This window comes from Columba livia, chromosome 9, assembly GCF_036013475.1.
Source record: "Columba livia isolate bColLiv1 breed racing homer chromosome 9, bColLiv1.pat.W.v2, whole genome shotgun sequence".
Classification (NCBI taxonomy): domain Eukaryota; kingdom Metazoa; phylum Chordata; class Aves; order Columbiformes; family Columbidae; genus Columba; species Columba livia.
In genome coordinates this window covers 8,779,679-8,806,822 of record NC_088610.1, presented here as the reverse complement: position 1 = coordinate 8,806,822, position 27,144 = coordinate 8,779,679, and the positions used below count along the sequence as shown (strand labels likewise).

Here is a 27,144-nt window from a genome sequence, read left to right as displayed (position 1 = left end):
CAGTGTTTGGTTTTTTTTTTAGTTTTACAGGAGTATCTTCACAGGACCAAAGTTTGTAGTAAAAAAAATCTGTAATGTATGTTTTAGATGTCCTTACTTTGATAGATGCCCTGTGGCCTGACTGGTGAGACCAAGTGACACGACTCTGTCCTTCCCCATCCATATTGCGCTTTCAGACATCAGAGCAAGCACACGGTGCTTCAGAGTTGACGTACAACACTGTGGTTGTGCGGGCCCATCTCATACCAGTGACAACAAAATGGCTGGATTTTATCAACTGATACAGCCTTGCACAGAAAGCCTTCTATGAGTGTCTTACAGGCCCTTATTGTCAGGACATTTAAAATTAGTACGTCTGTAAACAGCAAGAGTAGGATATTGGAGAAATTCCTTCATTGTTCTTGAACATAAGCTCTTTCTGTCCCTATCCAGCCTTGTGGGTTAACTGGAGTCTCTTCTTCCTTCTCTAGCAGAGCATTTTCACCTCCAGAACAATATTTTGCGGTTTATAGGGCTTTTTACAACATGTAAATGTTAACAATGAAGATAAATACCTTGTCATTAATAAAATGACCCATGTAGTAAGAAGTATTGCCTCAAGGAAAATCTTAATTTCTACAAAAAGCAAGTTTTCTATTGAACCGTACTTTTTGTAAGAAACTTGAGTCTATTCATTTCTGCAGGTAACTATATCTCAGGTTCCCTGAGTTTTGCTTCTGTCACTGATACTGGCTTAATGTGAAATTATAGATGAGAAGTTTCAGATGTGTGTCCTTGTTTCACCTGCCTGTAAAATGGAAATTATAATCTCCTGTCCTGGAAGGATCTCTTAGACTGTAAACTGTTTAAGGCTGGGACTGATTGCTTTCTGTGCTGTGCTTCAGCCTAGAAGCAGTCGGTTCTGGGTGGGAAGCTGAGGTTCTACCTGGGTCAAAGATTAAAAAAATAATCAAGATACACATTGTGACTTGTTTAATAATTTTTTGTTTGTTTTGTTAATCCTTCTGGTATTATTTTAATGAAAAAATATAAATATTACAAAGCTTTTCTCTTTAACAGCATTACAGTATTGCAAGCTGTTGTAATGATGGGGTCCGAAATGTGTGCCCATGAAGCTGAAGCTGCAAAGTGGGCTGCTAAAACAGTAGTTTGTAACTGTTCCACTCAGTTGTTTGTGGTTTCTTTTTAGTGTTATGAAGGCCAGTCCTTCGTCCCAGTTGTTTGTGCTTTAACCCATTTCAGAATGTTATTATATATTATTTTGTGTGCTAATTGAATACTATCAGATGAGACAAAAATGAACGTACACAGTGCAGGATAGTAGCCAATTCATTCTTTTCCTCTCAGGTTGCTCCCAGGAACAGCTGCCCACATTTCCTGGCATCCTCTGACGCAAGCAAGCTGGACATCCACTGATGCAAACATGGCCATCCGCTTCTGCCAGCGCAGACAGGATGCAGGTGATCATGTTATTTTAGCCAGCAGTAACTGTGGCATCACTCGTGCTAATCCAGAGCGTGCTCTATAACACATCATGTCACAGCAATTGGCAGTTGCCAAAACCTTTTGTTCTTTACACAACAGGAGGCAGAAATGAGAGTTCATGCTGAATTACAGAAATATATTGATTAATTTATTTCGGGCATGTATTGAAAGTGATTTTATTATAATTTACTGGCAATTTTTGGCAATAAATAAAATACATGTACCTCTATTCAAAGTAGTTTTATCTTGTGCTAGATACTTTAATTCAATGTAAGAGCTTCCGGTAATAATTGTTTCTGAGTCTTAATGAATTGTTTATTTGCTATCATATTCAGTATTTGTTTGTAGCTTCTTCTTATGATTAATTTAAAAGTGGTCAAGTCAGGAAAATCCTAATTTTTAAGCAGGCAGACATTATAGTATTTGGTAACCACACAGGTACTGGTATTTTTTCTTGGCTTGCTCTTTTGTCCTCTGTAGCTTGTGTTACCATTTCTAAATATATTCTGATATACACTTCTCTGTGGGTTACGAGACTGCAAGATCTTGTGTTACATTGTTCCTTTTATTTCAGCAGGCATTTAATAAACAAAAAACTGATTTCATTTATGTGTTGATAACAAATAGTCAATCAATGACAAGATACTTGGAGTTTCAGGACTTCATTTGAATGTGCTATTTTGTGTATCTTCAGTTCTGAGTTTTCTTTATTTTTTTTTTTCACGTTTCTGTCCAAGAAATCTGAGTTATGGCAAAGATGATTTTACATTTTGTTACTCAAAAGGAATAATCTGATTTCCTTTACTATTATTCATTTGCATTGCTAACATTCAGCTCTCCTGGAAATACAACTTTATACTCCTGGGAACACATTTCTGAAATCAGATTGGAATTATGTTTGTTAAATTACAATCAGAATTGTCTTTGCTAATTTACAGGGCAGACAAGCTGTGTATCTTTACGCAGAAGGAAAGAGAGGAAAGTGAGAAACATAAAGGACTGCTGCCTCAGAGCTGCTGTTGCCATAGAGCTGCTAACGAGGGAAAAAACTGCAGCATGGATTTCTTGTGCTGGTGAAGGTAAGATGAGGGCACAGCCAAGACTGTAGGAAGGGGGAAGGGAGGCAGAGGGAGGGAGAAGAGGAAGAAAGTCTGCGTCCTTGCTGTCTAAAAAAGGAAATTCAGTCTCAGTGTTCAGGAGCAGAACTGCTGGTGCAGAAGAACAAAGCTATCTCCGTTGTTTAGGGCAGCAGGAGTGGTGAGCAAGCAAGCACACTCCCATGCTTTCAGGAGGAAATACTGCAACAGAGGGAGGGAGAAGAGTGACTTATCATTTAGAAAATACTGCTGCTTCAAGATAGCTGATTTTTGATACTACCTTGGTATTAATAATGTTCACCTGGGTAAAGACAGCTGTGAAAAACTCAGTAGGTAGAAAAGCAAGAAGAAAAAGTGGCACTGAAAAAGTCAGCATAATCTTGAGCTGGTGAATTCTGTCTGTGTGTATTACAGTGTGTCGGCTGTGGCATTCAGCTGGGCAGTGCTGTGAAACCTTTCTCAATGCAGGTGAAATGTTTTTGCAGGAAGATTGTTATGATAAATTGATCTCTTATCTACCTTTTATCAATGATCTTTCCTCTTTTATCTACGTAGAGGGTTTTTGAGTGAAAATGTTTAATAAGTAACTGAAAAGTATATGTTAGATACTCAAGAATACTGACAACGCAACTGATATCAGACATGCTTTCTGTGTAATCTCTTTAATGGAGTGAGTTTTGTAGACTAAGGCTCCTGATCATTGGAGGGTCACCTGCAAAGCACTCATCCAAAAGCTGCTGCTGTTTCTACATCTGTCTAGCGTGTTACGTCTTGCAGCTTTTTACTGTCCTTCACCTGCTTCATCTCTCAGTCTTTTGTCTCTTTCTGAGGTAACTGAACCCACATGCCCTATGCAGCAACCTGGTGCACCTGCTGTGTGTGCATGGTGGGGCCTTGAAGAGACTGAAACAACCTGTAGAGGCAGTGGTAACATTGTCTTAGCTGTGTCAATAATAGTATGTTGATATTGCTTAACTGCCTGATTGCTGTGTTATTGAGTGTGCTTGGATAGAGCAGCGCTTCCTCACATTTTCTCGCTTTGCACTTTATCACCATCTATCAAACGGTGTTTGGCTATTCTGGAGCTTGTTTGAAGATTGGGTTGAGTGAATTTCTACTATAGCAGCCTATTATCTTGATCAAGAATCAGCAATTCAGGCTGTAAACAAAGAAAATTATATTATGGATTCAGAATATTTTAGCATTACGATCTCTTGCTGTGAAACTGTTAATTTTTGAGATTATAGCGCTTAGCTCATACATGCTATTTCCCAATCATGAATGACACTGGGTGACAGGTATTGATCATAAATACATCAGTTGCCATTTCGAAGGTACATCATGAGGAGCTGGATGTGTAAAGAGTATTTTTACTAGTCAGACTCATTTTGTCAGGCTCATTAGTTGCAGACAGTTGTCTGCAGTCTTCAGAGCCATTCTTCTCATTTACTGTAGTCCCCAGTGCAGACAGTGGTTGATGACATCCCCTTAAGATTTGCATGAGTCCCTTGAGCCAGCACATTAAGATAAGTCTTAAGCCATGACTGAGGCAAACCTGGCAATAGAAGTGCTTGTGATTTAGTTCAATGTCAGCAATCGGTTTAGTAATTTTCTGCTCTGAACAACTGTTAGTGTCTTGCTGGAGTGAATTGTGTTACGACTGAGTTCCACAGAGCATTAGGCGCTGCGTTTCAGAAGAGTTCACTCAGCTTGTGAATCAAAGCAGTTTAGGTTCTTCAGAAATCTGAGGTGATTATTCACTCAAGTATGACTGTGTAATAAACACTTCTGTGCAGAGTAAGCGTTCAAGAAGAAATGGATGGTCCCTATGCAGGATAAAATTTAGTTGCCTTAGTTAAATATTTAGTGGAAAGTTTGTGTTGCAGTCTTAGATCAAAGTGATGTAGTTCTTCATTGACAAAACGAGGTAGCCAGAAGCGCGGTGTTGCAGATTGACAGGTTATTCTCACAAGCTTACAAATGGTATGTATGTTCATTGGCTCCAATTGATGGTGGCTAATATGTATTTACAGTGAAAAAGAGAAGAGGTATGGTAGTGCTATTACAGAAATGTCTTGGCTAATTAACTGTGTCCAGTGTGTGGAGTGCAGACGCATTATAACCTTCATATCAATGCAGTTCCTATAGCTGGACTGTCAGCTACAACCAACAGACCTACCAACTTCAGTGAAAGTTTCAGAGGCATCTTGGTTGTCTTATGGTAGAAAAATAACTTAATCTGAAGCTAAACAAAGCAGAGGAGTTGTTTGTAAATCCACTAAGCTGTCTGTCTATATGTATGGGACTCTGAAGAAAGAGGCGATCTTGGAGTTTATGCTTATTTTTCCTGCTACTTCCATCTGGTTTAAATTGTGGGAGTGGTCAAGAGAATAAGGAGGTAGGGCAAAACACTGCCCACAACACTCCCTAATCTCTGTATCTGGGCCAGGAAAAAAGCTATTAAGCTACCAGTGCTGCTGTGGTTAATGCCAGAACCTGCACCAATTCCCAAAACATCCCAAAGTATGAGCTATTTTGAGGGTTAATGCTGCCCATAATTAGCTTTTTTCTGCTTGCAAGGTGCTGTTGCACTGCTCAATGTGTATATCAGCCTCTTCCAAGTAATAGCAATTTTCTACACCTTAGGCTTTGAGTGCTCTAAGGCCTGATTTTTAGAAATGCTGAGTGTCCACAATGCTATTTAAAGGTAATGGGAGCACAGGCTTCTCAGCAAAAATTAATATATCAGGCCTCTGTGCTCAAACTAGAGATTTTAGTTCAGCTGTCACAAGACTACTGAAGTGATCGGTCTGAATTCTGGATACATTCTGGAACTGATTTAACAAAATACAAATTTTATTTTCTTTTACAAAGCATATTGCCAACACTTGGTTGATTCCTGGGAAGTTGAGGTATGTCCCATTATATTGCTTGATTTTTATTAATTTTGTGAGCATTACTATTTTAGTTAATGTACAACTAGTAACACAGCTGGCACATAAAAATGAAGAGAATTCGGCTATAGCAGAATTACTTGTCTGTGATGTTTTATGTGGTTTGTTGTTTTTTTTTTTTCTATTGGATTGAATGGCAAGGAATTAACTTCTGCTGACGTGTAAGGATTAGAATAAGAAATGAAATAATGTTCCTTTATTGTTTAAATTTCTTTACGTGCATCTGGATTTTTCAAGGTACTGAACTACAGTGTTTTGGGCATGTAGGTTGAAGTCTTTCTTTAAACATGCTATAGCTCTCCCTGTTCTGTTGATAAACATTATATTCCCCCCTTGAAATCAATAATCCTCCATTCTTGTCTACCTCAACTGTTAGAACTTTTTATAGCAATCTAAGTTTCAGTTAAATATATGTCCTCCCTGGATACTCATTCATTCCATGCTTTAATCACTTCTGTTTGTTCACCCCATTTCTGCTCACACAATTATTTTTTCGTTTCAATCCAAGAAGTCTGTTAGGGCTCCTGTAATATGTACATCCAGTGGAAGATGGAGAGTCATCCACCAAATTCATACAGTGACCTCTTATAAAAGTGGTTTTTGCGTTCAGGCTCTTCAGTTTTAAAACAAATATAGTTCTTTGGCGTGACTCTGGATTCTGTGGGGAATTCCGATTCTCTGAGACTTATTTTGAACTGAAACAGCAAGGTTACTAGTTTGCTGTGTGAAACCAGTAATTTAGTGCCTAGTTTTCAACTTGCAGATCAGCACTATCAGTATTCACGGCAGAAGAGAAAAGAATCACTATCAGGTTTATAATCCCTGTCACTCCGTGCTGATAGGAGTTACTCCTCTGGAGCTTATGTTTGGGTTTTCACTGAGCAGCAGACTGAAACCAGTTCAGGAACAGCAGTAATATTAGTATTCATTGTAGCAAGATGCCTTACCCAATTAGGAAAACCTTCACACATTCCTCCTTAAAGCAGCCTTCCTCTTTTTTTAGAACACAGTAGGAACATGGTGTTATCAATTGCATTTTACCAAATGAACTTCACTTAAAGCTTAAATTAAAGCGTGGAAGCTGAATTATACTAATGTAGTCTTGTAAACGCAGCAGAATTAGGAGTTGTATGTGGGTAGCTGGTCATAGAACTGAAAATATCAATCCCCATGGGGTTTTTTGTACACTAGATTTGGTACAGCTCTGTCTGTATGACAATGGCCATGCACTGTTGTCACTTCTAATTCTGTAGCCATGTAGACCCTTTTTATCCTCAGAGCTGTTATTCTTAAATTGGGAGCAATTATCTTGCTGACTGAGAGACCTGAGAAAAGAAGGAAATAAATGGGGTCCTTATATCTTATCAATTGCCAGTGTTCATCATTAATTCTCCCAATTTTCTGTTGTCAGTGCCGGCACATCTCTCTCCCACGGCTAGTGACACTACGTGAACACAGCATTAGAGGATGATTGGAATTGCCCAGTGTGATTAAAAGGTCGTGTCTGAATTATAACAAAAATCCAGCAGGCCATTCCTAGTGAAGATGAGGAATTTTTCATGCCTCAGTTAAAATACATATTTTGTCTCTTTGTCACAGATGGAATGAACAAGAGAGAGAGCACATTAAATCCAGACAGCTGCAGAATGGCCATCAGGTTGCTCTGGATCTTAGCAGTATCACAAACAGGGATTTAATTCAGACATATTTTCATACCCCAGACCCCTAGTTCCGATTATCTATATCAGTAAGAATGCAATTTTTCTAGTGCAGGACTAGCTATTATTTTTTATGTTCATGAAATTACACTTAGAACATTATTTATACACCTTGCTCATAATAAGTGACTGGCAAAGTTTTTATGCTGTATTGAGAGAGTTTAATATTTAAAACAGATTACACAGATGTGGTATTTTTATCTACAGTGTTACTAACCCAGAAGAATCGCTGAATGTTAAACCTCCTAACCCTTTCCTGGCGATCACAAACCCCTTATTTGGAGAGCATGAAAAAACAGTGGCAAAAAATCTGCCATCCGCTGGCCAAGCAGAGAAGTGCTCGCAAAGAGCCGCCGTGCACAGAGCTGGGAGCTCCAGCGTCATCCCAGCGATAGAGAAACCAGGAGTTCTGCAGAGCTCTTCAGCCACAGATCAGAAATGGGCCTGGTCAGTAGTTTTCTGACAGCATATTTTTTCTTCAGATAGTGCTGTTTCATTATAATTAAAACTTTGTGGGAACATGTCAATGAGAAATTGAAACGCTCTGTTCTAAAAATATCAGAACATTCTGTTTCAAAATTTTTAGACTGGAACACTTTGATTTTTATTCCAGAATGATATTTTTTTTTTAAAGTAATTATTTTTGCACATTATAAAAACAAGAAGTCAAAATTGTCATCTTTGCATTAAACATTAATGAAGCGTCGCATCATCGCTATAGCACGTGGTAAATTCAAGGCAGTCTGGAATCTAGGAGTCTTGGCTCTTATTTCCCTGCTCTGACCACTCAGTCTGTCCCACTACTTGCGGTCATGTACGTTTGCTCTGTAGGGAGAATATGTCAAGGGTGTGAGTATCTTTTCATTCAGATGAGGAAGATCAGAGATAGGAAGAAAACTTTGGTTTTCTCATCTTTACATCTTTATTTCTTTTATTGCAATTTTGTATGAATTACTTAAGTTGCTACAGTTATTTAAAGAAAAAATGGTTTGAGCTTATACTACTTTTAATAATACAGCATACAGAAAGAATTTCCAATTATAGCCAAAATCATACTGGTCAATATTCAGGGAAGAAAAGAAAAAAGAGAAAATAAAAGAAAAGAAGCAAACAAGATAACTCTCAAGGCTTTCCTTTGCCTTGCTTTGTAAATGTAGTACTTGTCATGTGCTAAGAAGAAAAGATGGACTTTGCATTGTATCCTGCATTTTATCCTGCAAAGAAAGGAATGGAAGAAAAAAAAATGCAGGATTTGATTGGTGATAGCTTCTGGAGTTATTATTTTTATACCTTTCCTTAAAATGAAGCTCCAGCTAAGTTGCATGATTTCTTAAAGATTGGTGATTTTGTTTTCAGAAAGAAAGGAAGTACAGTGGTTCTGATTAAATGTCACCAGTCATGACAGATAATTATCTATCTGTTTATCTATCTGATATATGCCTAAATGGCAGCCAATCACACTGTGTTAAAAATGTTTAGATATACATAGCCAGGCTGAATTTACAGTCATAAAGACGTTTTCTAATGTTGGACTTCATGACTTTCAAAATACCATTTTAATGTAGCTTTTCATGCAATTAGAAAAAAATGAAGAGATTGTGCATGCAAAATCCTAGTGATTCTCCCTTGACATGGATTGTCAGATGGGCTGAGTTCTTTTGATCGCAGTGCGATCACCTTCCGTGTGAGCTGGGGCAGTGACTGGGCACAGAAGGTTGTTCCACCTGCAGGAACCAGGCACTGGGAAGGGGAGCTGTGCCGGTGCTGCCAGGGAATGCTTAGATTCAGGACATATGAGTTCAGTACTGTGAAGTGTAGGGGACTGTCCTGTCTTGATTGGAGAGACTCTCCTGCACAGGTCTTTTTGGTTTTGCTCTCGCCTCCCCTCTCCAGTTCCTGTCCTTTTTTTGCTGCTTGGCCGTGCTAACTCCACCACATCACCATCTCACTTCTCCATCCCATTCACTCTGTTTCCACTTTCGCCACTAAGTTGCTGTTCACACTGTCCGTATTATTCCACCCTGCCTCTGTCCTTTCCACTTCTGTGTCTTCTGACCTTTCCTTGTAGCCGTCTTGTTTTTTGTGCCAAGACCTTCTGCTCCTGTTAATCCATCTGTTTCTTCCTCACCCTTGAGGTGATGGCAGAGGATGCATAGAACACAAAAGGACACATTCACAGCTCTTGAGTGTACAGTCTTGGTGCCACAGCAATCCCAGCAGCCAGGAGGAACAATTCCAGAGAATATCCTTTCTGTCTTTGCAGCTGTGTTAGAGGATACTTATACTGTGGTTTAAAGCAATGTGGTCTGTTACAACAAAATCATCGAAGCCTTACCTTTTGTAGCACCTTACCCTTTCAGTAACCTTTTGCAGGACAAATAGTGGTTCAAACTGGTGAACTGATCTGGCATTACAATATTTATTTATTGCTGGGTGTTTTTTCAGCTGAATGACTTATTAGATCCATACAGTGGGAAAACATTTTAATTTGCAAGAAAGATTTTGTGCTTTTTAGCTAAAGTATCCCACCAAAACCTCAACATTTGATAGATACCCAGAGTAGAAAATTCTGTCCTGTCTCTCTACACGCAATTTAGCAATAGGAGAATGCAGATGAATTCTAGGTAACTCAAGTGTTTGCAATTTTGTCATCTGATCTGTAATATTTGTGCACTTCTGCCATGTGAACATCTGTCAACCATCCACTTTTACCGTGTAGCTAACATAATATTAATAGGAAATAATAAAGCTGCTTTATTTAGGATTCACTCAGTTGTCCCTGTTATCTCATTCACCAGAACAGCCCGGCAGTGATAGACTGGTGGTAATACTCATTTGTTTAAAGAAACTGACTGGTTTTGTTCTCTGAAAGATTCACTCCAGTAAATTAGAGAAATATTATTTCAGATATCTAAGAAAGGAATCCTTGCTCTATATTTGCTTCCTTTTGTTTCACCCATATTTGGCTGAGATTCATCGTGTAATCTGTGAAATTCTTTGTGCTTTTTTTTTTAAAGCATAATAGAGTGAGATTTGATGCAGTGATTCACTTTGTTCTTACAGCAACTTGAGGCACATGAGATAAAATTTTAACTTGTGCAGCAGAAGTCTATTGACTTGCCTGGTCCCTTTACTAGGCTGGTTCTGAATCATCGGTGCCATTGCCTGATTAACATCTTTGCAAATATATGCAAATACAGAGTATTGCCTTATGATCTTAAGTCCTCAGAAGTGCTGGTGACCTACTTGAGTACCTTAGCTAACTGGATAGGAGCTGTTGCCTCTTCCCATTTTATACATTTCAAAAGGTAGTATTTTTATTATTTTTCTATATTTAATTTCTGACAAGGATCCTACAGTGTTTGAATTATAGTAAAGCATCTGAGAGATCAAGATCTTTGGTTTGGGGAGGTGTTGAGCTTTCTGTTGCTGGATCGTTGTTTTTTAATGAGAAAACCAAGAGATCCTCATCTGTGAATTCTCTGGGAAAGCTGTCAGGAGCTGGAAGGTCCATAATTTGTTTCCATGGTTTTCCAGGACATTTGGGGAGAGGAGATTCTGGATGATCTGGTGACCCATTAGAGAAAGAAGTATCAGGAAGAATTAGTGGTTCTGCGGGTGAACTGGTTTTCTTTACAGCAGCCTCTGGTGATGCTGTCTCATCAGTGGATGATGGGGAGGTTTCATCTTGGTTCAAAACCCTTTCATCAGACTCCTCAGAAGATTCGGGGTTTGGATGTTTACCATTTTTGCTGTGTTTTTTATGCCCACACTTGTGGCCAGTTTTGTGCCCACAACCGATTTCATGCCTATGCCTTCTGTCAGGCTTATGATCCTTTTCATGTTTATGCTCGTGTTTATGCTCGTGTTTATGCCCATGTTTATGCTCATGTTTATGCCCATGTTTATGCTCAGGTTCCCCTTCACCTTCTGGTTCCTGTCCACCATCTTTTCCCGTTTCTTCACCAGGCCTTTGCATTTCTTTTTCATTTTGATCAGAGCATGAATTTTCGTTTGGCTGGCCTAGCGCAACAAAGCTTCGGAAAGGTGTGAATCCAGGAGGCCTTCTTAGAAGTACAGCCTAAAAAACATTGCAATGGTAGCCATATTTGTTACATGAATGAGAACAATAGCTTCAGATTTGGGAAATTCAGAAGTTAGCTCATTGCAATACAAGTCATTTAGCAAAAATATGCTATCAGATTTTGAAAGTAAACTGAATAATTTTCTTTTCTATGATAAGCACAGAAACATAAATATCCTCCCAAATAACTCCAGAGTGTTTTAGCAGTTAAATATTAAAATAACAATTTATAGATCACTGAAATTCTGCCAGTTTAACATGGGAACGATGCTATAGGGAGAAAAATGTGTACTGGTTTTCATTTATACACAATGCAGTTGATTTCTAGGACTAAATGTCCCTGTGCTTGTTAGAGTATGACACTATGAAGTATAAAACATATTTATGCTAAAGACCAACACATCTCTGAGTATTCTCAATACCAGAATATACAAAAGATCTTGGTCATTTTGTTACATGAAATATAACTATTCATTTCTTTTGCTCCATGATATGACATATGTATGCATTTCATAAGACTGCTTAGAAATAACAGATGTAGGTTTAAGCTGATAATAGAAAACATTCAGTTGTTATTGACTAATCTCTATTTCCCCATCACTATGCAGTGGGAAGACAAAGGCTGAATTCATGGTGTACAGTCACTATCCAACATGCGGTTCATTTCTGTCCACCCAAGCATCTGATCATTATCTAGCTGCCAATCAGAATTGTTTGGGATGGAGCTAAATTTGAAAGTTGATGTGAATACAACATCATAGTGAAAACAAAGAGGAGAGACATTTATTAGTTAATACATAATGAATGCATAGGTCTCTATGAAGGTGTGGAGCACAGTGAAGTTATTGATTATGAATGCAGGTTAATGGATATAGCTTTATTCAGTGTATCTTCTCTTCTTCACTGGAGTCCATGCATTTATTAAAAAACCTGCAATCATCAGAACTGATAATAAAAAGATTCATATTCCAATCTGGAATTTTCAAACTGCCCCATGATCAGGCCCAGTTCAGAGCCGGGCAGGAAAGAAACCAAAACATCTTCCCGCAGAAATTGACAACTCACAGCAGGAGATCTGCCTACTCATATGAAAAGATTTCCAGATGCTTTTGAAGTCTGTAGAGTATAATTATTGCATTGCCAAATACACTTTTGTCTCAATATTTGGATTTAAATTCAAAGGAGCTGATAGGGCTTGATACTTGGGAGCTTAGCTGATAATGCGAAGGAACAGTCAACAGGCAGAATGTTCTCTGTGTCCTGTTGCCTTTGTATTCCCAGACTCGTCAGGTTGTCCACTGTCTGACCTTGCAGTGAAACTGGTGTGGGCGTGACAAGTTGCTGAGGTTAGAGGGTGGGAGGGAGGAGAGTGGCATTCCCGAGCTTGTTAAAAGGACTGTGTGTTCTTTTATTTTTGGTACAAAAATATGGGATAATTTGGAATGGATAAAGAATTTAATGACTGCCTTTGTTCTATGCTCTACTTATGACAATGGTTAATGAAGAGAAATCATACCGCTGATCGTTCTATAGAGCAGTTAACCTGGGGAAGGATTTTATTCTCCCATGGGATCACGTGAATTTGTGCTTCACATGGCAATGGTGCCTGTTGACAAAACAAAAATCAACACATTAAGGCAATGAAACATCAGACACAAAGCAAGAGAGCTGTGTGTGAGAAACGTATGATTTTCTAATACTACTTTTAAATACAAATATACCCGGAACTTTACCTAAGTATGTATCAAATCCGTTTTAGCGATGTAGACTTCTGTATTGGGACGCATCACTGCTTAGCTGTTTGAGTCTATAGTATGTCTATGTGAACACTTGAATTCAACTTTGGATTGGAGATTGGATCTTTAAAAAATGGATTTTTCGTGTCCAGCACTTCTGGAGCACTGTTTAATCTTCATGATATTCGTAACAAATATTGTTTGTTGATGGTATTTGTTGGACTAAAAATTGGGAACAGATAGAAAAGTTTCTTTTTTTTTTTTTCCTATTTAGTGCCTGCTGTGCTAACATTTTAAAATCTCACAGATAAGCACGTTCATATGATGGGAAAAGAGATGGGAAATAAAACCTCTGTTTCCCAACCAACTTCCTTGCCAATGGTTTCTGGCACAACCAGCATTACTTCCCAGGGTCTGGAATACATACAGCAGCATGCACTCCAGAAACACCATTCCTCTGCACATCAGTAACACTCCAATCTCGCATTTTTCCTAAGCTGCAAGTGCAGAGCCAGGAGTATTGCAGCTATTTCATTTCACAGCAACCTCTTCCCCTCCTTTCTTTGATTCATCGTTATCAGAAGAAAGTTCTTTCGGCTTTGCAGTGAGCACTGATCCTGCAGTTGTTTTACTGCCGTTGTCACTAGCTTGGGTTACAAACAGTGAAAGGTGCCCTTGTTGAAACAAAAGTTTACTGACAGAGGTAACAGGACTCAGGATGTGACTTTACTTAAGTGTTTACAATTTCTGTTGCAAATGAATTTGCCCATTAGGAGCATTACATTGGGCAACATCGTCATTACTTACGCTGTCTGATGTGAATTCACAGTCTTCATGAAGTTTTTCAAACTCTTTCTTTGAGCAGTTTGTCTTCCGGACTGCAAATTCTAAATGGTAGATTTTTCCTGAGACCACCTGGAAAAATTAGCAAGAAGACTTTCTGTGGTAAAGGTGTATTGAAAAGGGTTCATAGCAAAGATGTTTTTCTACAAGCTTATACTAATATTCTACAAGTCCTTGCAACTGGGACAACATATTTAGAACAATATTAAAATATATGGCAGCAAACCTATCTGCTTCTAGTCAACTTATTTACTCCAGTTCCCATTCTCAAAAATTCCAGCATTGAAACTGAAGGAAACAGAAAGGTCAGAATAATGTCAAGCCCACAGTTTTGGCTTTGTTTTATTGGATGCCTGTAGTGATTTCATTAATAACAAATGAAATCATTAGAGACACCACTGTAGAGAGCCAGATATGATGTAAGAAAACTGGAACGTGAGTAAAATGAAGTGTGTGATGAACAGGCTCAGTTGAAAATCAACGCGTTTGCCAAATGCACTAAGGAGAGAAACTGCATGGGTTCATGAATGTGCCTGGTATAAGTTCTTAGTATTTTTTACATAGCCCAGGATAATACATCTTGCTTCAGAGACAGCAGGCAAAACACAAAATTCTGGCTCTTTTAAGTCTGTTTTAAAAGCATATGCATGGTAATATCAATCTTGATATGAAAAGTGAGAAAGAAGAAAAACTTTTGAAAGAAGAAAAAAGGTTTAAAACAAGAAAAATCACAGACATTATTAGTAAGATAACATGAGCTATTCAGAAAAACTCTGGTGTGCTTTTAGTGCCTTCTCCAGGGGTGCCCCCCGTGCTCAGGAGAAGTTGTTGACTAAGTATTTTCTGAACTACTCCACTGTCTTATTTTCAATTCTGTCCTAAACCTCTATTTTGATACGTTGGGACAGTAAACAAGGCAAATGCATTATCCTCTCGATTCCTTGTTCTTTATCCAGCTGTATTTCTCTGTGTATCTTAAGTTATGCACAGATGTTCTCTTGTGAATATACCTGGATAATTATTAGCAGCAGAATAAGTATATAAATCAACAGATTTCTAAGGGAAATTTGGAAGCCCCATTTCTTGGAGTTTACAGCTACCGCAGGGTGGACCGCACCTAAAATAACCTACAGAGTATTGGTGTGGTGGATCAAGTGGGTGATTTCTACTTTTCTACTTTAAAAGTATAAGGTATGTTACAAAGGCTGGTAAAAAGGGGTGTGGATATACAGAAATCAGATACCCGAAGTCAACCTTCTTCCTGTGCTTTTAAAATAACATTGTTTTAACAGAAACTAAAATATATAAATATATATAGGAAACTTAAAAAAACTTTTGAATGCAAGCCAAAATAGATAAAATTTTGCAAGAAAAATTGCACAGATATTTCAGTTACCATCTGTATCAACACCTGGAGAAAAAAAACGTATTTCAAATCTAGATACAAACTTCAGCTAACATTCAGCTCAGACCGTGACACTGGATGTGTGTTCCTCATTTGTGTTGTATATCCCAACCTGAACTGCTGCTGTTTCTATGTCTCCACTTTTATAGTAGTGGTCATCATTGCTTTCCGAATTGTACTTCTCCATAGAAAGCTTCAGGAGTTCCTTCAGTTCTGGACTGTCTGTCGGAATGGTCTTTGTACAACCAGTGCGAATGTCAGGATTTACTGTCTTTTCAACTGAAAGAAACCAACAGATTTCAGATCTAAGGAACAAAAGATTGAATGTAGATATAGGCTGGGAAGAAGGGTATATACCCCTGTTTTGCTGAAAACTCCGTATTTCGGTCTGTCAGATGAAACCAAAATATCTTTGAGTTTTGTATGATCAGCATTATAATATCTTGGTTATTTAAAAGAGCAGTGCATCAGCACCTACTGTAGCATTGGGCACTTCATAACAGTTTTCTCCTAGAAATAAGAATTTTGTGTACCAGTTACAGGTAGCTGGCAAATAAAGAGAGGGAACTTCTACACATATGGGAAGGACCTGAATGGGGTGACACAAGAGGTGCACAATATTGGCAGTGAATGAGTGTGGCGAAGAATATCATTGTAATTTATTAAAGAAAAACAAGCCTGAATGGGTGAGAATATAGCACTTACTACACAGAGTAGCACTGTATTCCCTGTTCTAAAGCTCTGGAGCTGTGATAATGTGTCCAAATAAACAGCTGGAGGAAGAAATAACAATAAGAAAACTATTTGGGAGTTTGACTGTAATGAACTTATAAATTCTAAGTAATGTATTTACTGGGGAAAAAAAAATAAGCCTCTAACATATCAAATTTAACTATGCAATATGAAATAAACGATCAAAGTGGCAATAGGTGAATTACCAATTGTGGACAAAACCTTAAGGTCCTCAGTTCCTTTACTTTTCAAAAGGATATATTTGAGCTCTTTGGAAAGTTAGAAGAATTTACTTATTTAAACAACATGATATTAACTTGCTTGTCATTGTGGTAGAAAAGGCATTAATTTTTGTAGGACAGTTATACTCTTCGAGTTTGTGTCTGTGAATCTCCAAATGAAAGTCAGCAACCAGCTCCATGCAAAGAAACAGGACAGTATACAAATTAGTTTCTCTTGTTATGATCTGGTTTTGTCTCTTGATCTTTTTTTGGTCTTTTTAAAAATAATTGTTAAAAAAACACTGAAATCACAGAACTTTTTAAACTGATAGTGCCTATTACATACCTGGAAGCTTGCATTGGCTTGCAATATCTACGATCTGTCCTTGAGGATTTACATATGCTTTGGCATCACATTTACCTATATGCTGGAGTAAAGAACCCAAACCAGCTCATTAGTATTTAGAAATAATGAACAAGCTCACATCCTAATACCTTCCTCCTACAGAATAAGTCAAGCATGTTACTAATACGACTAATAATTCCTCGCTTCTTCCTTCCCTCCCTCCTTCTGGGAGCAAGAAGCCTGACAGGCAGTCTGCAGAGCAAATAAATGATCCAGGTTCAAAAGGACCACTCAGAGAAAATAAAACCATAAAAGAGAAGCTAAATGAACTATTTGTGTGCGTTCATTACAGAAGGAAATGAGGAGGTTTACGAGCCAGAATCCTATTTTATGGAAAACTCGCTGGAATTTCTGTCTTAAACTGTAAAGATAAAAAGAAGATTACGCAATTAACAAATCAAACATTACTGAGCTTCTTGTATTTACTCAGGTGTTCTAAAGGAATTGTGCTAAATGACTTGCGTAAAATTGCCTTGATATCTTAGGGCTGTAAGAAAGCAGATGTTGAGCCTGTTCTTTTTTGAAAAAGGTTATAGAGCCATAAAACTGATGTCTGTAATATTCAAGAGATTTGAAATGGTAATAAGGAAAGAATTAGGGGGCATAAATACATCAAGGAGAGATCGGAGGTTTTGTTGTAAACAGAAGTTGTATTTTGCAGATTTGTCCAAGTTCTTCAAAAGCATCAACAAAAAATGGGTAAAGAGACCTGTTGATAAAGTGTATGCAGATTTTCAAAAAGGTTTCAGTGCAGTCCCTTGTCAAAGACTCTAAGGGAAACTATCAAATAAGAAGGAATACATCATCCATAGAAACTCTGGTTAGTAATGGTTTAGAAAAAATAATTACAAATCATGTCATGGCTTATTATCCCACTATTGCTCTGTGGCTCACATGTGTGCTGAATATAGGCTGCAATTCTGGTTCTCCCATTTCAAAATGAATAGTACAGAGCTGAATAAAGGTATGAAACAACTTGTATGGAATTCAGTCATTCCAAGTTATGGATTATTCTTGGAATATTGTATTATAATAGTATCTGTCAATGATCTATTAGCAAGGCTGCTTAACAGTTCAGGGGATAAGTGCTAAAAGATTTGGCCCCACAAACCCTGCATGATCAAAGCAGCATGGGAATGAGGGAGCATTCCTGGAGCATGTGAAGTGGACAGAAGTTTTTACCTCCGGGTGACAGGCTGGGAAACTCACACTCAAGCAGGTTCAGTAACTTGCTTAAGGTTTAAGGATAAGTGCGAGCAATGGGGCGATTTGCTTCAGATAGTCTGATTCTCACTCTCCTATTACTTAACACTCAATGCTGCACTTCCACAACAGCTCAACATGTGAGTCAGGACTCACGTGGTTCCCTCCCATTCACCACCACCGTTCTGCCCTCTACCTTGTATTTGCAGAAGCATTTGTCTGACCCCGTGGTGAGCTGGTTCAGGGATATTGGCTAAGAGAGTAACACTCTATTTTTGTTACAGTTAACTCTGTTTCAGAATGAACTGTAGAGCAAGTACTGTTTTTTGCAGGACTGTTTAGCTCTCTTATTTGAACTATTGAAGCTCTCTTATTTGGACTATGGCAGAGGTTAAGTAATAATTCAGCTACTTACTTTTCTTAGAAAATGCATCTTAAGCTGGAAAAAATGGTGCTAATTTTAATTATATCTTTTTGGGTTGTACCTGAGTAACTCCTTGAACATCTGGATAGCAACTTCTCAAGGGACTTATTATTTGTGCAAGGCTGCTTAGATTCTATAACCTGTAAACATTTCAGTGATCATCTCAGTCTCTGATTCATGAGAAGGCATGGATGTTCTAATTGTATAAATAGATAGTTATCTATAAGCCTGGGTTTAAACTTCATTTGCAAAGTGAAGTAAGACTAAACGTTTTCTTGAGTCAGAGCTCAATTATTATTTGGTATTACGATGCTTCCTTGACAAACAGATTTTGAAGAATACTTACACCTCTAGAAGTGGTTTTGCACTCTGGAGTTAGATCTTGGAATTGGTCTTTGGAGCAATTCGTCTCCTCAACTTCATATTTAATTATGTAATTCCATCCAGCTACCACCTGGAACAGATATTTAAGAGATGCATTATGTAAACCAATACAAACTTGGGAGTGAAATGATTAAATGTGATTACCAAAGAAAGCAAGACTACTCTTTTGATGCCTTCCATCCATCAAATCACTTTGCAGTCATTGAGCCATAGAATATTCATGGACAGCAAAAAAAAATCTCGTCCTTGTGATACAAAAAGTAAACTAAGTCATGCATATATTAGAAGCGCACTTTGTATTTGGATACCACTTCTCTGCAGCCTTGTAATGCTTCATTTCTTGCACTTTCCTCCAAAGTATCTGTTACTTATTACTCCCAGTGGTGGGAAGCTGGTTGAGATGGATGACTACACTAATACAGCTTGGCAAGTCCTGTGTTCCTGAGCGTGGGACATAGTAAAGCAGTATCTGAATAACGTAACTTTATACTGCTGGCATCATTTGTTATTTGAGTGCCCTGCATTTATCATCCACCTATAATTGTGTCTGCCTTGGGCTTTACTTTCCCCCACCCACTGTTTTGTTCAGATTTGTGACCTTTTTTGCATTTTCTCTCCAGAAAGCGGTTAGGTTTTCCTCTCTGTGGCTCCTGCGTCTCAGCCATGAAATCTCTGCATGTTACAGTGTTGGGTCAGGTATTATAGCATTAGATCAAAAGGGGGAAATAGAATCAAATGTAGTTGTTTTCCACCCCAGCTCAGTTAAAATGGAGGCCTCTGACTAGTCTCTGTTGGCCAGAAGTGACACATCTGTTCTCTTTCCAGCTGTTGGATTGCAGTCTGTGGCATTTGCCATGTGGTTTAAATGTTCAAGCTTGTCTTTCAGCTAAGAGGACTGTTGCCATTGATAAACAGAAAGACGGCAGTCTGAATTGAATCATGTGTCAAATGGCCATGGGACTGGAAGATGCTTTTTGGCTAAGTAAATACATACATATTCAAAGAAAAGTGTCTGTATTTGGTGTTGGGTTATATAATAGTTAAAAACCAAATAAGAAACTTTACTGCCTAGCAATGTCACACCAGTCCATAGCAGAGCCTTTCACAGGGAAATAATTGTTGCATGAAATACCAGATGACGTGAAATTTCTGTGACCCGACCTGTCATTCCTTGCAAAGCAGATATTCTTGTGTGCAGAAATTTTTCAGCAAGTGACATACTGGCTTTGAGGTTTTCTTACCCAGTTTTCCTACATAGAGTCTACCCATCCTGTAGCGTTTAACAGCTGCTGACACGAGTCCTATTGCATTGCAAAAACATAGATGCCTGCTGCTGTTTGAGAGGCTGTAGAGTATATGAGACATTTGTGCAGGCTGGCAGTTCTGGCACAGAACCTAGAAGAGATCTGCTCCTGCTGGAGCTTCACGGAGATGCCAAATGGAATACCCAAGAGCATCTGAGATGGCACAAAATGCCTGTGTCAGCACTGAATGCAAATAAGCTGGTGCTAAACACGGATTAGATGCAACTACAGATAGAGAAAAAAATACGTTCACTATCAGTTTGTAAAGTTGACAGCTCTGATAATCCAGTAGGTAACTGTTTATGATTCCTTATAAATGAAGAGAATTATTTACAGGGTCTACACTCCGTATGCATTATTTATGTGTTTATTATAAAATATAAGCCACCTTAAAATCAGAAACGTGTACATAAAACAACCAAGGTACCTCGTTTGGAGTGTTTTTTGGTAAAATTTAGAGAAAAGTCGTACACAAACCTGTCTTGTAGCTTCTTTGATTTCCACAAGCTTGAAAAGGGCTGATTCAGCACTGTGCCTGTTAAACTTTTGAATGGCTTGTTTCAGGATTTCTGACACTTCTGAACTGTCACTTGATATAGGATGGAAGCATCCAAGACATGTAGCCTCAGTAAGTGTTACCTTGGGTATAGCTGGAAAAGAAAGAAACCAAAAAATATAGAGCTCCATGGAAAACAGCCTCAGCTTTGAATTTTTCCTATCTGGGAATGAGAGAGAAGGTTCAATGAGCAAGAACCTTTCCTGACCTTAATTGGAGTGATCAGCAAAACCCACATTTCAGCTTCAGGGCCTGCAAAGACATTCAGTGTATTTAGAACTGTGCTTTGGTTTATGGTGGTGGGGCCACCCATGACATTAGGATTCAGGGATGGTTTCAGCAGCAAGTTTCATTCAGGGAAGTGAGTTCAGGAGTCATTGAATCTCTGAAAAACCTTGTGTGTAGTTTTGACACCATTAAGGAAGGGTCAACCCTCATTCAGCCAGGGAAGAACCAGTGGAGGCTGCAGCTGAGGAGATGTTCTTCAGATCCTTCACAGCTCACCCGCTGTGTGCAGCTGCTCACTGTCCTCACACGGTTTCATGGTGGGGACTTTGCCAAGACTGTTCTGGCCCAGCCACATGAGCTGCTCTGAGTCTGGGCTCCCGAGGGACCACGGTTGAACTGTTCTCCTGCCGTCTTGTTTGAACCCCCCTGCTCATCACTGTGGCTGCCAGTTACCACCCAGTGCTACCCTCAGACTTAACCAGCTGGATTGGCTGTGGATAGACAAGCTTGATGGGGACACTCAAACTTCTGTTTCCTACTACTAATCCTATTAGCTCTCTTTCCTTTCTAGTAATCATGGATTGGATTTTCATAAATTAATTTTATAGTTCAGTACATAAATTAATTTCATGATTCAGTGGGCTTGAGAATGGAAGTGGGACAATTTGAGGTCTCTGTGGAACTGCAGCAAAATTTGTGTGCCTGATCCTCAGCTGGTATAAACTGGCTTTAATGGAGTTGTGCCAGCTTGCACCAGCCAGAAACCCATCCAGGGTCAATATGATCAAACAGTTCCACCAAGAAGGCTGAACAGCATGGTACCTGACATGGCGGGGAAATCCCTCACCACTCAGGGTCTGTAGTTTCAGTCTTTCTGTTTGAATCCTTTGGATTGGATTTGGCTCCTCTGTACATCTGGAATATCTCCGTGTAAGCATTGCTGTTTTGACTTAGTTCTCCAAGGGATACTTGTACAAAGTCTGCCCTTCATATTTCTAGCATAACTTATTTTGATTGAGTAATGACAAATATACGCATGGTACAGAAAAACGTGACCATATTTTCAGGGAGTAATCACAAAGGAGATAGTGCACCCAGTTGTATATCGACTCTGGTCTCAGCATTTTCATAAGTGCTGAACAAATGTGTATTCTTTTTTCAGAGTTGCTATAACTTGGTGACAAGAGATGAGCTGCTTTGGCTAAACACGATTCATTTTATTTATGTTGTTTTTTTAGCTTTCTAAGCAAAGACTCAAATGCAGATTTCCCATGCGTTCTCTGTGGGATTCACACACCTTTTACTGGCAACTAGATGTCACCATTGCCCTACAAATGCATCTAACCCAAGTGTGTTTATGCAGCAGCAGAACATGGAGTTTGTGTGTACTGCAGTTGCTAGAAGGACACTGGCTCTAGGTGCAGCCATCTAAGCTTTAAACAAGATAACTAGGAACAAAAAACAAAGATAAGCCACCACACACCTCAGAAACCATGGTAAATATTTGCGCTTAGCTCCCTGCTACCAGTTAGACGGACGTTTTTAAAACCAACTTGGGTATGTCTTACAGGAACACTGGGCCCAGGCACACAGAGATCTCAGTTGCAGAGCTTTAAAACAATGTGATCTCCTTCTAATAAAGAAAATTACTATGTGAACGTAATGGTCACATATAAATGTCTTACAGGCAGGAAATGTAGCACTACTTATTGTTAAAGTCTTAACACACGTCACAGTCTCTCTTGTGTAATTATCTCACTGCTAGATTTTACTTTGTAAGTGGAATTTTTGCCTGTGTGTGGTTTTTTTGTTATGTGTTTTGTTTTGCTTTTTTCCATTGGGCTTAAGTATTTGTTTTGGTAAACTTTAATAGAACTGATTTAGTCATTTTTAGTTTGGAGAAAATTAAGGTACAATTTTGTCATATAAAGTTTTATAAATATCTGAAAAGAATGATAAGGAGCTTCTACCTTTAAAATACTTGAAAGTCTCAGTATTATATTTTTCCCATTCTTGTTAGTCAACATACTTGTTGAGTGCAGCCCCAAATAGTTACATACCTGGAGAAATTTTGCAGTCTTGGGAAACATTACTTGTTTTTTCAGCATCATTCAGGTGAACTTGAGCTATGCATTCTCCTGTTTGCTGCAAAAACATATGACAATATTTATCTTAAACTTACTGAAGAAAACAACAGCATTATATATTCCTCTAGCTATTGAGAAAAGTTGACAGTTGCAAATTGAGTTTGGGGAACAAATTCATATGTGCATTTGCAGTAATGTCTAATTTGCTGCTTTGTTGCTGGGAAAGGTAAAGATTTGTTGGTTGTGAAGAGAGTAGGGGATGTACTGAGCAGATAATTTGAAAGGTTGCATTGTATCATGATTGCTTATTAATTAACTATAGAATTTGCAGTCAGAATAACAGAAATTAACACATCCTCCTAAATAAAGTCTGTAGAAATTGTGTATTTACCTAATTTCCCCTCTGCTAGTACGAGATATGTAGCAATGACATTTCACATGGGTTCAAATGATCTTATCACCATCATTGCTTTCTTGGTGTTGTGTACTGGGTGAAGTGACAGTGACTTCCACGGGAACTGTGCCGTGCTCCTGCACGCTGGGGGTGCCCCAGCTGTCCCTCCTCAGGCGCTCTCCGGCAGCAGAGGCGAGACGTGCTTTGCTCTGCTAAAAACCCGCTGGTAAATTTTCTGCCATAGTGGCTTCTGTGCCAGTATTTTTGTTGGTGCAGATCTGAAGTCAATTTGGTTGTGCAGGTTTCCTTTATGCATAATTAGCAGAAAATGTTACAGCCCTCACGCTCTCACAGAGCACATATCTTATATTGAATTTATTCTGAGCCTTCATATTGAAGCTCTGAAATGTTCTCTTCTGCACATACATAGGATTATCATGGCAAACTCACAATTATAATGGTTAACTTCAGAGTTGTAAACATTTATGTTCTGTCCTTTAGTCCTATAAGCTCTCAAAAGCTACATAGATAAAGTTAAATTCTCTATTGCGGTCTGGGTCATTGTGCTGATGTTTGTGTATGGAGAACTTTGGAAGAGCACAGATACTTACAGCCTCTGCTGACGCTTTGTAATCACAGTCTTGCCAGAGTTTGTTTTCCTCAGTGGCACAAGTGGTTTCTCGTATTCGATATTTCACATGGAATTGTGTGACAGGACCTACCTGGATAAAACCGATATGCCTCTCATCATTTGCATAGCAATAAATCAAGTTAAAAGATAAGAGCTTCAAAAGGTAAATACTATCCATTGGTTACCTTATATTTTATAGTACCATCTCAGATTAGCAGCTGGTTTCCATGCAAGGTTTCCCAAGTAGTTCAATAATTATCTAATTATATCACTGAGCCCTTACCTACAATTACAATATATTGGTACAATAGATAGAGTATGCTCAACTGCCTTCATTTTAACTTGTAGTACCAAGGCTGGTTGGGTGTTACAGTCAAATGTACCCCAAATAAGCAAGTTTGCACTGCAGCTCGGACAGTGGGCGTAATCAGCAGCTTGGCCCGTGCTCCTGCTGGACTCTGACTCTTGGTCTCGTCGCAGTCATGTCTCTGCTTTCCCCCCGCACAGCTCTGCAGCAGCCCTGGGGCAGCCTGTCAGTGCCCAAACAGCCTTTGCTCCGTGCTGACGGGCACTGCTGCTGCCGTGTCTGCGCGGGGGACAGGCTTGAAGAGGGCACATGCTCTGGAGATGGTATTTGCCAGTGCCTGCAGTTTTCCTATTGGCATTAAAGGCTGATATGCTCATGAGGGGAGCCTCAGGAATCAAAAGCAAAATTTGGCCTGGCCAGTCGTAGCTGTTTCTGGTGTTGGTAAATCAGTAGGGGGCACATTCTCCTTGCCATAAACTGGGTAGAGAGCCTGTGCCTACAGGTAGCATTAGCATGCTGCATGGTTTGTGGTTCACCCTTTAGAGGAGCTATAAAGCCAGAAGTTACTAATCTTTTACAGCCACTAAAAATGCTCTGCTGATGTGCCTTTCCAAACACAAACACAAGCAGTTGCTGTACTTTAACACTGGTTGTCCACAAATGATACTGCTGGCAGAACTAAATAATAATTCTTGCCTTAGTGGTACCAAGAAATTGAAGCGGAGCTGATGTGGTTGGACTATGCTGGATTTACGCTGGTGTAGACACAGAATTGTATTCTATGTTCTCTCAGTTCCCGTTGTGTATTGCTGTAACTACAAAGAGGTGTAGAAGTACCTGATATAATGGTTGCAGGTTGTGAAACAGGATGGAAAAGTCTCTAAAAATATAATGGGCTTAATTCTCAGCAGGTATAAATTGACATTCATGGAGCTGCACCAGATTATGCTATCTGGGATGTGGACTTAAAAAGAGCCAAATTCTTTTCTCTGTTACAGTGTTCTAAATCTGCAGTAAATCAACTCAGTGAGTACAGACATTGTTTCTGTATGTTATTTGTTGTTGGTTTATTTCAGTATTATTATGCATAGCTATGCCTTTAACTGGGGCAGGTTCAGTCTTTCACCACTCAGCTTTTATGTTTTATTACCCTATCAATAATGAATGTACATGAATATGTAATAACCAGCTATTTAATTAATGCATTCAACATTGTGAGACTAACGATGAGTAAAATCTATACTCTTTTGAAAAAGAATATTGAATATGAGGAAATCTCTATTGCAGATTCCTTTTCTCTATTTTTTGCATAACATCACACTCAGATCAGTGATTCAAAGTAATAAATTATTTCCACCTCATATATTTTAAGAAAAGGAACGATGGTTATCTAGAGAATGAAAGATGAATAACAATTGCAATAAATATGTATTCTTAAAAATAGAATATTGTTTAAGATAAAATACTGAAACATCGGTATTGGGAACATCAGCAAACAGCAAGTGGTGTTAGAGCTCTGATATAAAGACGTTTGCATTCAGCTGTTGATAAGCATGTGTGTGGTTCAGTGTAGAGAGTGGAGCTATCCATTTGTTTAATACTAATTGTATAAAAGTTTGCCACATTTTAGTCTTTGTCGCTACATGCTAAAATCTCCCCAGTTTGAAAACAGAAATACCAGAGAGTGGGTGCCAGGAGATGTGGGTCATTTACTGAAGGCGTTTAGCAATTCACGTCCCCTTTCTGAGGTCAACTACAGACTGTGATTTTGGAGTGCAAAATATTCTCTCCCACACTGGCTTTATTGTGTTTTACATCTGAAAATCCAATCCAGTAGAAAAGAAAAGCTAATGTTTTCAAGTAAAGTAATGCTTGTCATTATTATGGTAATATCATCTTTGTATGCCTCTCAGAGGTAAATACTCTTTTGTTAGATTAATGGTACACAGAAGGACTCCAGGCAAAGGATCGTGTTTCATTCTTTTTTTCTTCTGTAATTTTAGCTGTCACCCCATTTGACTAAAATACCACCTAGTGCTTTTAGATAGATCTGTGACTCAGGACTAGTGTCAATCAAATAATATTCACAAACAATTTATTCAGAATATTGCCAAATTTTATCAGGTCGTTTTTTTTTATGTGATCCCAGCTCTTCCTAAGTGAAGATAATATTCAGGTTTTTCAGTAAATGTGTTTTTACCATTGATCTGAAAACCTTACTGATGATAGAAATGGGTAAAATTCCCAACAGAGAAAGGAGAAACCAGAACTAGTAAGACAAATTGGATTAGTGATAGAATTTTTCTGTTCTTTAGTCCTTGAATTAATAAGCAATTTACCAGCATACACAGTCCCGTTGATGAAAACATAATATACATCCCTACTTGTCATGGTAACGAGTATCTTACTGTGCAAGTCATTTCTTTGATTTTTTTAAAGTGTTTTTGGAAGACATTTTGCTGTCACGCTTGCTCTCTTATGAATGAGAAGGAGATAACCTGAAACACAGCACATAAACAATTCCAACTTTTTATTTTTTCAAAGTCTACTTACAGTTCTCTTGGCTTCCACCACTGTGTATAGAGCAAATTGATTACCGCTTGCTCTGTCTCCATTGTATTCCTTCAGTGCTGCGTCAACAGCTTTAAAGACATCAGGGTCATCACAGTCCAAGAACTCAAATGGAAGAGGGGTGGCTCTGCTAGACAAAAAACTACAGCAAAGTGCTAGTACGAGGAAAGGTTTCATAACTGGATAAAAAAGGCCCCCTGAATTTAGAAGGCTCTTTAAAAACCAAATGGAAAAGGAATGCCTAAGAGAGATTTAGTCACCTCTTCTGTTTTTCAGGGGCAATAGCTAAGTAAACAGAATGGGTGGGTTGCTGGGGTTGGTTGGTTCTCATCATACCCTGTTTATACTGCAAATAAACTTCGGAGTTTGTCTAA

At 38.6% G+C, this 27,144-nt stretch overlaps 1 protein-coding gene and 1 long non-coding RNA gene across 3 annotated transcripts in view; one reads left to right on the top strand and one right to left on the bottom strand.

Annotated features, from left to right (window-relative positions):
* LOC135580238 (uncharacterized) overlaps positions 1-27,144 on the top strand; it is a 124,216-nt gene that overhangs the window by 6,472 nt on the left and 90,600 nt on the right. For both annotated transcript variants that reach the window (XR_010474640.1, XR_010474639.1), the window contains exons 4-5: positions 1,348-1,460; positions 2,424-2,564. This is a non-coding gene — a long non-coding RNA (uncharacterized LOC135580238). The remainder of the gene's footprint in view (positions 1-1,347; positions 1,461-2,423; positions 2,565-27,144) is intronic.
* Positions 9,655-27,060, bottom strand: KNG1 (kininogen 1). Its single transcript, XM_005506594.4, has 10 exons — positions 26,753-27,060; positions 23,873-23,983; positions 22,841-22,925; positions 20,474-20,646; positions 18,655-18,762; positions 16,622-16,703; positions 15,435-15,601; positions 13,882-13,989; positions 12,855-12,944; positions 9,655-11,335 (listed from the first exon to the last, which is right to left on the bottom strand). The coding sequence occupies exons 1-10, from the start codon at positions 26,945-26,947 to the stop codon at positions 10,622-10,624; spliced, it is 1,833 nt and encodes a 610-aa protein (XP_005506651.2). The 5' UTR covers positions 26,948-27,060; the 3' UTR covers positions 9,655-10,621.

Bases quoted from the DNA above. Each gene is read 5' to 3' on its own strand.
- KNG1 (XM_005506594.4), bottom strand. From the start codon at position 26,947: ATGAAACCTTTCCTCGTACTAGCACTTTGCTGTAGTTTTTTGTCTAGC. The intron at 16,704-18,654 runs GTAAGTATTCTT...TCTTTACTCCAG, and splicing joins GCAAAACCACTTCTAGAGGT to CATATAGGTAAATGTGATGC. The intron at 11,336-12,854 runs GTATGATTTCTC...AATGTTTTTTAG, and splicing joins GCTCTATAGAACGATCAGCG to GCTGTACTTCTAAGAAGGCC.